Below are 10,410 nucleotides of genomic sequence, written 5' to 3' on the forward strand. Positions count from 1 at the left end.
CTAATTCATCTGTCACCATTTGCTTCACATTAGATATAAGTCAACTGCGTTCTCTAAGGGTCAGGGTCGGAAGATGCATTCTTTCAATCGCGCGATTCTAACATACTGACGTTACGCTACCTCGTCTTACGCAAACCTTTCCAAACTTACGGCATTGTACAGGAAAAAATAAAACATTCATTAGGAAAGAAGCTAATCCGTTTTTGTTTAAATACCAAAAACAATGTGCTCACTGCTCCGTCCTGTATCCTGCCAAGGCAACTCGAAAAATTCAGGATGTCGGCAGAGAAGCTTCGACACATTCACCGCTGTTTTCTTTCATGTTACAAATAGCAGAGTACACAAAACAGTTGATAACGCAATTGCCCAGCCAGAAAGCCTATCCCCTACACTTACTAATACAAAACCATTGACCTACTGCTTGTACTAATACAATTGCATAATCGTTCCGACTACAAACTGGTGTAAAATTGTGAAAACTTACGCTCTCATTGCAACTGCGAAAATTTGGCTCGGTAGTACAAAGAAAAAGGGAAACAATATCGGTAAAGCAAACAGAATCATCCAATCCTCGGAACCTGAGAAGGCCGATTTATACCTTCATCAGTATCGAACCATTCTGGGTGACAACAGCCATCCCTTGCCTCTAGTATTGCATTCAAGTTATTCACCCTCGGACAAACAGAGAACTCATAAAAACCACACCACTGAGTTTTTACTTCTTCCGGGGCCTGTTGTGTTTAACTTTAATTATTCTTCGTTGAGGCTTGTCACCATCACCGCCACTGGAGCCAACTGAGAAGCTGCCCCCTAAACCCTGATTCGCACCGAAACTACCAGAGGCCTGAAATGGGTTAGGGTTCTGTGGGTTGGTTAGGTTCTGTTGGCCTTCAAATTGGAAGGGAATCGCCGCTGGGGCTGTGGGTGTATATCCAAATCCAGAGGCAAGTTGTGAGTTTGAAACAGGCTGTTGACCAAACTGGAACTGTTGACCAAAACCTGAGACTGTAGGCATGGACGCCTGATTACTGTCTTCGGCCATACTGTCTTCCATACTCATTTGATCATTATTACCTGGGGAACCAAATGGAAATGCAGGATTGGAGTTGCCAAATGGAGGCTGTGATGGGGCACTACTAGGTGCAGCTGAAGTGAATGAGAACATGGAAGTTGAGGATGCACCATTTGATGATCGAAACATAGATCCACCGTTATTTGTAAAAGAAACTGTGGATGCTGCAGAAGTAATAGGCGCACTGATAGTAGTAGCAGCGGCAGACGAGGATCCTCCAAATGCAAAAGGCGCACTGTTAGTAGTAGCAGCGGCAGTCGAGGATCCTCCAAATACAAAAGGCACACTGTTAATAGTAGCAGCGGCAGTCGAGGATCCTCCAAATACAAAAGGCGCACTGTTAGTGCTAGTAGTAGCAGCAGTGGAGGATCCTCCGGATACAATAGGTGCACTGTTAGTAGCAGGAGCAGCGGAGGATGCTACATAAGAAAACCCAGTTGACGAAGATGTAGAGTTCAAAGTGGCAGCAAAAACAGGAGATTCAGCAGGTTGCCAACTGGAAGCAAATACATTAGGGGCAGTGCCAGAGCTAACGGAGTTGGCCTCCAATGAGGAAGTAGAAGAACCAAGAGCAGTACTGGTTCCTGAACTAGGGAGTTTGGTAGTAGAGGTTGGGCCAAAAATAGAACCTCCAAAAGAGAAAGCTGTGTTTCCAGCAAACCCTTGTGATAGTGGGGATGCTGATGAACCAGGTTCAGTGGATGAACTTTGTGCAACAGATGCAATTCCAGTTGCAGCAGACGAGGCCTGGGCAATAGGAGCAGATCCACTGCCAGCACCAAAAAGAGAACCCTGGAACTGGTTAGCAGGACTTGAAATGGCAGCAGATGTGCCAGCAAACAAAGTGCTGCTAATGTTACCAAAGCCTTTGTCTTCCGTGTTCTTGCCTCCAAATGATTCCTTGTTCTTGCCTTCAAAAGATTCCAAGGGAGATTTTACTGGAACTGGTGTGACTACAGTTGAAGCAGTAGACGATTCAAATTTGACTGTAGGCGTGGTTGAAAATGAAGGTGCTTGAGCCAAGCTAGAACCATTGCTACTGTTGGTGGTGAATGCAGTTGTAGAGAAGTCAACAGTGTCTCTGTTGGCAGTGAGACTCATGCTACCCGATGAATTTGGACTTGTCACATTACTGAAGATTGAAGGAGTGGAGGAAGTAAATAGAGGGCTTGATCCATTATTTATATTTGAATTAGGGGTGCCAAAGGAGAATATGCCTGTGGTTGATGGTGCAGATGATACGGTAGTTTTAGTTATCACAAAAGAGTCTCCAGCATTTGAATTACTCTTATTAACTGCTTCACCTGATCTGTGTGGTTGGACTACAGAAGTTGCACCAGATACAACCGCATGTACACTGCAGATGAAAACAAAGATAAATAACAAAAATTTTGGCAACACGTAAAAAAATCAGAAAGTCACCCACAATCACATACATAATGAATGGGATATCCACATGATACGACCGATTAAATATTTTTGTTTTTAGACATCCACTATTTTATTGCAAAAGACAATGGAACAAGGGAAAAACGAGTGGTCAAGAAGACCATTGAAAAGAAAAACAAGGAACAGAGAAAACAGTTACATTTTGAAAATATAGAAAACAAGCTATTGTTTTGTTGTTCATTCAATAGTTGTATCAACTACAAGTTACAACCCATCACAGAAGCAACCCCTCAAACCCATTTCCAAACCTATCCACCCGCCCATCACTAATGAACAATCTGGTTGGGGACAAAAGAACCACCACCATTAAAGCTAACCGCCTTCACCACTAGAAAAGAAGGTTATAGTTCTGAAAATGCAGTGAATTACTCTTGACAATAGATTAATTCCTCATTGCCACCCTTCAGTGAGCACTTTTAACCAACATTTACAGGATTGCCACCCTTCAGTGAGCACTTTTAACCGACATTTACAGGCAGTGTGCCTTCATGGTATTAGGTTATCTACCCTCAAGGTCTTTGGACACACATATACTATGACAAAATGAAAGACAATGGAGTAGTTTCATTCCATTTGTCCCTTCAGAAGCTTAGTTTTCTATACACTTGAATCTCCACCTATCTTTTCATATGAAAGAAAATAATAAGCATAAATAAATGCAACACTCAAGAGCCCTCAACTATGTTTTTCATCAAAACGTAAAGATTGAAAAGAAACAAGCGATTTAACACACTAACCTGTTTGAGCTTTCAGCATTGGAGTGTGAAAAGGTTGCATTCACGGATTCACCAACTGCAGGTGATGAAGTAAAAGTAGACTCTGGCAGTGCAACTTTGTCAACACTCTTAGAGCCTAACTTAAACAGAGGAGTAGCTGCATCTGAAACGTTAACTGAAGTAACATTACCCCCATAGTTAAAAGTGGGAAGACCGGGATGCGAATCTTTCGGTAGATCAACTTTGTCATATGTAAAGGATGGCTGAGTAGCTACTACACTGGGCAAGACTGTCAAGCTGGATGAAGCTAAACTAGGAGCAGCTGAAGTCTTCACTTCAGAGTAAACTGTCGTATTATTGGTCGAAGATGCCTCAACCTTTCCTCTTGAATCAGATGCAACCACATTTGAATCGTCATCATCATCCAGATCCAGAAAATCCTGCAGACAATACCCATAATGTTCAAATTCCATGGTACCAGAAAGAATAAACAAGATAATCAAGAACTTACTAGAAGAGAATAAAGCGCAACTATACCTCATGTGCACTCATCTTGAATGCCCGTTTCTTTTGTGGAGAATGAACAGAGTTTGATGCCGCAGAAACTGTAGTTTTAACATTTAGCAAAATATCCTTCTTTTCTGTTGTAGAATCTGCTCCATTTATTTGTAAAATTGAACTGTCAGAAGGAGCATCGATCCTAAATGGGCCATTTTCTCTAACCTTATCCTGCTTTTGAGAGGTGAAGTCTTGAGGAGCACCGATCCTAAGTGGGCCATTTTCTCTAACCTTATCCTGCTTTTGAGAGGTGAATTCTCGAGCATCTGGTATCACATGATCAGCGGAAACATCAAACTTATAATTGAAATTTTTATTATTATTATGTTCGTTGTCCAAAAATTTTGGTGAATCCACATCCTCCAGGCTTTTCCGAGCCTGACCATATAGCATTGATGGGGAAAGCTTAGTTGGCGATTTGTCTCTCACAGTATGGAGATTGGGCTCAGATGATTTCTCTTTTGGAGAGACCAACTTATCAAGCTGCTCAAGTATTTTGGACGCCATTTCACTGGACTTTGAGGGAACAGTAGAGAAACTTGTACTAGGACCTGAATTGTCTCCAGTTTCTGGTAATGCTTTGTGCTTAGGTTCACCCAATGATAGTGGCTTCCACAAGTTTTGAGCAGCCTCAGAACTTATTCTTGCCCCACGAATGGCAGTAGTAGGGGAGCTCAAGCCTCTTGAAGACAGAAGATTAGGTTTTTGACGAATTCTCCGAATAGGACCAACAGATCCTATGTCATTGTCTAAGACTGAGAATCTGCGCTTCGAGGCCTACAAATAAAAACAAACAATTCAAATGACATAAATCTGGAGGTGATTAGTGCAAATGAAGAGTAGCATTAGATAATCATCAGATATCATACCCCTTGTTTAGATCCAGAAAGTTGGCTTTGCTCCCATACAGACTGAGATGATGAAGCACCACCATAAGCATCAACTTTCGACCCAGCACCCTGAAATACAAGCAAATACAAAGTCAGGGCCCAAACTCCCAGTAAACATATATGATTTTTTTAAAGAAACGGTTGTATGAAGATCAAGAAACCAACAAAGGGATCGGTCGAGAAGACCAACCCAGAACACAGCAAATAAACAAAACTTAGATGAACATAGAAAAGACCCAGCACAATCAGCTGAGAAAACACCTAGAAGACTTTAAAGGATAACCACTTTCTGATCTAGCCTAAGCAAAAAGAGAGAGATTCCCTGAACTCTGAGGAAAAGGAAGCCGGCAACGAGATCCTTCTAATTTTTTATTTTAGTTAACAGATATCCTTCTATTTCTCTCCATCCAAATGACCCAAATTACCGCATGGAACATACAATCCATATGACCTTGGCTTTCTTGCCCTTCCAAAGCCAAAAATGGCATTCATTAAAAGATAAGTTTTTGGGATTGACCAAGTGAATCCCAGTAAACATTCAAAACCTGAAGGGGATCTGTACTTTTTCTTATACCCAGAAATCCTCAAACCTGCTTTGGGAAATCGGATGTCAAATTGGAGAACACTGTTGAGAATATCGCATTTAAGAATGGGAAAAATAGAACAAACTCCGGAAATTGAAAACAAATAACCAAGATAAATAACACCAAGAATTTACGTGGTTCGGCAATATGTGCCTACGTCCACAGACAGCAACAACAATCTTTCACCGTATCAATAATGAGTACAACCAATAATCTTGCCAAATCTCTAGAACTAGGACTTGACGAAAAACCTGAAGGAACAAGAACAAGAAATACACCATCTCTTTTCTTTTCTCTCACACACTTTACAATATTCTCTCACTCTAATCCCCTGAGTGGTATACAATTTATTGTTTTGTTCCCAACTCAAAACTAGTACAATAGTCCCTTTAAATAGACATAATAAAGGTCTTCTTCAATAAGGATTACTAATCCTAATTGGAATCTAGTTATGAATCCTTCTCCAATTGAGAAACTAACTCCAATTGGGAAAACAATTTAATCCTCTAAGACTATAATTCCTTATAGACGTAAGACAACTTATCATGGGCTGGAAAAAACCCAACAATCTCCCCCTCCAGACCATGAGGAAGGTATACAAAAAAAATTGGATTACTCCTCTTGACCAAACTCCCATTGATCGAACATTTCATGACCAGACTCCCCCTGATCGAACTACCCATAATCAAGCTCCCCTTGATCGAACTACTCATTAACCAAGACCCTCTTGATTAGACTTCTCTTGACCAGGCTCCCCCTGATCGCAATACCCATCGTCATTGGCAAAGGCAAGTATAGACTTCTTTGCCAGAAAACATCGCTTATTGTCATCTTGGTCCAATCAGCATCAAACATACTTGCTGGCTTGCTCCTAACAACTTCAGTAAAGCATGTCCTCCTCTTGATTTCCACGTAACCTAATTAAAGCGGGTTGCACCCTCCATTCTAAACAGATATCAGCCAAACCTGGCTCTAATAACACTTTTTGAGAATATCGCATTTAAGAATGGGAAAAATAGAACAAACTCCGGAAATCAAAAACAAATAACCAAGATAAATAACACCAAGAATTTACGTGGTTCGGCAATATGTGCCTACATCCACGGGACAGCAACAACAATCTTTCACCATATCAATAATGAGTACAACCAATAATCTTGCCAAATCTCTAGAACTAGGACTTGACGAAAAACCTGAAAGAACAAGAACAAGAAATACACTCTCTTTTCTTTTCTCTCGCACACTTTACAATATTCTCTCACTCTAATCCCTTGAGTGGTATACAATTTATTGTTTTGCTCCCAACTCAAAAATAGTACAATAGTCCCTTTATATAGACATAATAAAGGTCTTCTTCAATAAGGATTACTAATCCTAATTGGCATCTAGTTATGCCAATTGAGAAAACAACTCCAATTGGGAAAACAATTTAATCCGCTAAGACTATAATTCCTTATAGACGTAGGACAACTTATCATGGGCTGGAAAAAAACCCAACAAACACCGCTCAACCCTGCAATCTTTGGAAGGCAGGAAACTCTAGCAAATGGCTACATAGATACCTTGAACATATGTACCACATGCCGAATCACTCAACTAAACCAACATTAATTGAAAAGAACTATTCTCATAGCAAACAAACCTTCAAAGTACTCGTTGTGCGGACTCGAGAGTATGGTGTTCGAGCCATGCTGTATATAGCAGACCTGCCATGAGATCTAGGGGTCACAGAACCATTTTGTGGAGCCACGCCACTGCCAGAATTCCTTGGCACAAGTGACATCGTTGGCGATTTTGAAGGAAATGGCAGACTGCTCAAAATAGGGAAATCTTCATGGTGTGTTTGACCTCGCAAATTTAACAATGATGGAGATACTTTTGAAGGCCTACTGCCCATGTAAGCTTTTGCGAGTTCTGCAGGTGAAGCAACTTCTTCATCAAGGACCTGAAGACATTTTAACCACTAAATGTGAAAAAAGAGCCAAAGTGAATATTCCATAGGAACTATCATTCCACAATTAGTTTAAATTAAAGATAAGCTCGCACAAGACCATGGCTTTCACAAACTAATGAGCCAAAATATACAAATGGAAAGTAAGTTATCATACACTAGCACTAACAATAGGGTTTGAAGCAAGGCGGCTCTCAATCCCATTTTTGTCTAGCAACGGAGTTTTAGGAAATTCCTCCTTTCTGTCATGAGAAACCACCGACTTTGAAGGTATCACTTCAGACCTTTTCTCTTGATTCTCAATTGGCACATCAACAGTTCTTGAATGCAACAGCTCTGTCAATCGATCAATCTCAGATCTGCAGAGGTGATTAACATTCAACATCAAGATAAGCCCATGTTAGAAGAAAAAAAGTTCCATGATAAACACATGTTCAAAGAAAAAAAAAATGTTCTAAGCCCCAAACACGCCATGGATGAAATCATAAATGCACAAGTGGTACACCAACCCCCATCAATTCCATTAAGAACACACACAAACATACACTTCATCTCTCTCTCTCTCTCTCTAAAACATCATCCCCATTCATCAATAGTACTTGGAAGTAATACCACGAAGTATATATCAACTTGACCAGACCAAAAAAGAAGTATGCATATAACAACTTACCTGGTAAAGGTCTTCTGCTCTAAAATTTGTTCAAGCTCAGTGAGCTCGCCTCCATCACCAGTAGTACTTGGATGACTTGGACCGGAACATTGACCAATTGGGACTTTTAGCACTCCAGGAAGATCCTTTACAGTGTACATTTACATACAACATATTGTCAAACATGATATCAAAACCATAAAAAAATGATTAAGAATCTATGAAATGAATTGAACTGAAAATTGTTTTACTTGAAAATAAATAATAGCATACCATCATAACTCAATCAAAATAAAATTTACACATCAGTGGTAAAACAACAAGGAATAGTGGGCAACAAAAAATGTGTGGATGTAACATGGACTACTCTTATACCAAAGAGTAAATATGTGAATAAATAGTCTATTGAGGATATCAAGTTTTTATGGGCCATTATCTGTTCCTTAATAATGTCCTCTAACATAACTTTAGTAGTGTAAAGCCAAGCAGTGCACTTGCAGGAAACTTGAGATATTCACTTAACCCTAAAATGTATTCTAAGACGCGCGCAACATAGAAGAAAATCAGGGTACAAAATATTTCCCGTGAACATAAATTTCGAGTCTAAATAATGGGAGGGAAAAAAAGTTCACTATGCTTATAATACTCAAACACAGGGCCCAAGAAAGATCCAAGTATCATGATGTACTGCCTAAAAATAGCTCCAGAAAGAAATGATGTAATCTCATCTAAAAACAGGACTTTTAACAAAACAATAAGCATATAGCTTACTCCCAATCACTAAGCGCAAAGCCCAATCAGTGCTAAAATACAAATATCTAACACATTAAACTTACCACAGTAACTTTTTCTTTGTCCTTCACCTTTGCTTCATGGTTTACCCCTGATAAAGTAATGGAAGACTAAATTCGTAAGTAGTTGGTAAAGAAACTAATAAAGCAATCTCAGTCTTAAGCTCAGAGGAGAAGGCAGAGAAAAAGTTTTTTATTTTTCTGAAAAGGGCACAGAAGAAAGTTCACGATGGCTAATCATAATTTTTTCATTTTATAAAAATGAAGACATTTTATGATAACAAGTACAAGGCATGCAAGATAACATGGACATACATGCAACAGTATGTATGAACATACTTGCATTCAAGAAACAAAGGAAGGAGCCACCGACCAACTAAATGTTAAAGTCACAATGACCACTGAAAAAGGTGCAGCATCCTTTCAAAGAAAGGATACAGATGATTTTTTTAATATTTGAAAAATTAATAAGGATGATATATTACTCATAAATAAAGTGAAACAATAATTAAAAAAGGGTAATCAGGGGATTTTGGAAGATATACCAACATCAGACTCTGTATCAATCAAGCTCAATCTTACAAGAACTACTTATTGATCATACCAATTAACAATTTACAAGAGAATAAATTAAACCAGCAGTAGAATAAGGCGGAGCAAGGATTCTTTGTCTTCCTCCTACCAAAAATAAAGGATTTTTACGTCTTCCTAATAGCGTAACTCTGCATGTTATGTATAACTTGAAATTCAGAAGACCAACTTGAATTTTGGATTCCGTCGATTGCAATTTCAAACAGTTTTCATTAAACATGATGAACTTCCAGGTTTTTCTTATAGACGCCACAACTATTGTAATGAAAACAATGAATTCTAAGTCTCACATACCTAGCTTCAAATCAACAAGAAAATATCAAAGAAATCAACCTCATTACATTTCACAGCACAAAAAACTCAGCCAGAAGATAATTGTTAAAAACATGGAAGTAAAATTAGCAAAAACAGAACGAAAGGTGTCCCTAACAACGAAATCCCAACTCCACATTAAATGATTAAACCCAAACAAATTCCCCCAAAACTTAGGGCACAACTAAGAAACCCATGGAATAGTTAACAGAGATAGTCACGAAAGCAGTAAAAGCCGAACCTGTAGAAGTCGACTGAGGCGGAGGAAGGCGTTTGCGAAAGACGGAGGAGAAGAGGCGGTGGGCGCCGGAGTAAATGAGGCGCTGAGCCGGATCGACGAGCTTCGAGAGCCAGCCATCGTTGGCGGCGCTAGGGTTTCGTAAAATCCTTGGTGGCCGATCGTACGGTGTTGCTTGGGTGGTCCGTCGAAACGGCGTCTTCCGGAACTTGCCACCCGCACCCAATCCTTCGTATGCCTGCTTCTGCTTCTCTTCCCGCGCGGGCGACGCCATGAGAGAGAGGAGAGAGAGGAGAGAGATAGAGAGAGCGCGCTAGGGTTTCAAAATTTTGTGGGGGTAGAGAGAGGGATGGGATTGCAAATTAGGGTTTTTAATTGCACCGACCGAGAGTGGAAATGAAGGGGGCCAATTTGATATTTAACGAAACGTGTCGGGGACAGGGAGAGAGTGACAGAAATATGGAATGATATTTTTTTTATTTTGTTGGGGAAACCACAGGTATATGAAACTAGCTCTAATAAATTCGGTTAAAATGAATATGGTACTTTACCACTGGAAAAAAAATAATAATTTGTATGCACCGTGTTTCGCATTCGATCCTCATCAGT

The 10,410-nt window shown here is 39.8% G+C and overlaps 1 protein-coding gene across 2 annotated transcripts; it reads right to left on the bottom strand.

The window, feature by feature from the left end:
• Positions 1-260: 260 nt before the first annotated feature.
• On the bottom strand, positions 261-10,171 carry LOC137733668 (nuclear pore complex protein NUP1-like). Of its 2 annotated transcripts, none has more exons than XM_068472818.1 (9): positions 9,805-10,171; positions 8,706-8,752; positions 7,891-8,015; positions 7,390-7,579; positions 6,912-7,214; positions 4,665-4,754; positions 3,775-4,572; positions 3,259-3,677; positions 261-2,429 (listed from the first exon to the last, which is right to left on the bottom strand). In XM_068472818.1, the coding sequence occupies exons 1-9, from the start codon at positions 10,073-10,075 to the stop codon at positions 716-718; spliced, it is 3,957 nt and encodes a 1,318-aa protein (XP_068328919.1). In that variant the 5' UTR covers positions 10,076-10,171; the 3' UTR covers positions 261-715. The 2 variants fall into 2 exon arrangements, with proteins under 2 accessions (XP_068328919.1, XP_068328918.1); XM_068472817.1 differs by having other exon boundaries at positions 7,378-7,579.
• Between the last annotated feature and the right edge of the window lie 239 nt (positions 10,172-10,410).

Source organism: Pyrus communis, chromosome 5 (assembly GCF_963583255.1).
Source record: "Pyrus communis chromosome 5, drPyrComm1.1, whole genome shotgun sequence".
Taxonomy (NCBI): domain Eukaryota; kingdom Viridiplantae; phylum Streptophyta; class Magnoliopsida; order Rosales; family Rosaceae; genus Pyrus; species Pyrus communis.

Bases quoted from the DNA above. Each gene is read 5' to 3' on its own strand.
- LOC137733668 (XM_068472817.1), bottom strand. From the start codon at position 10,075: ATGGCGTCGCCCGCGCGGGAAGAGAAGCAGAAGCAGGCATACGAAGGA. The intron at 7,580-7,890 runs GTAAGTTGTTAT...TCACCTCTGCAG, and splicing joins GAGCAGAAGACCTTTACCAG to ATCTGAGATTGATCGATTGA. The intron at 3,678-3,774 runs GTATAGTTGCGC...TATTGTCTGCAG, and splicing joins TCAAGATGAGTGCACATGAG to GATTTTCTGGATCTGGATGA.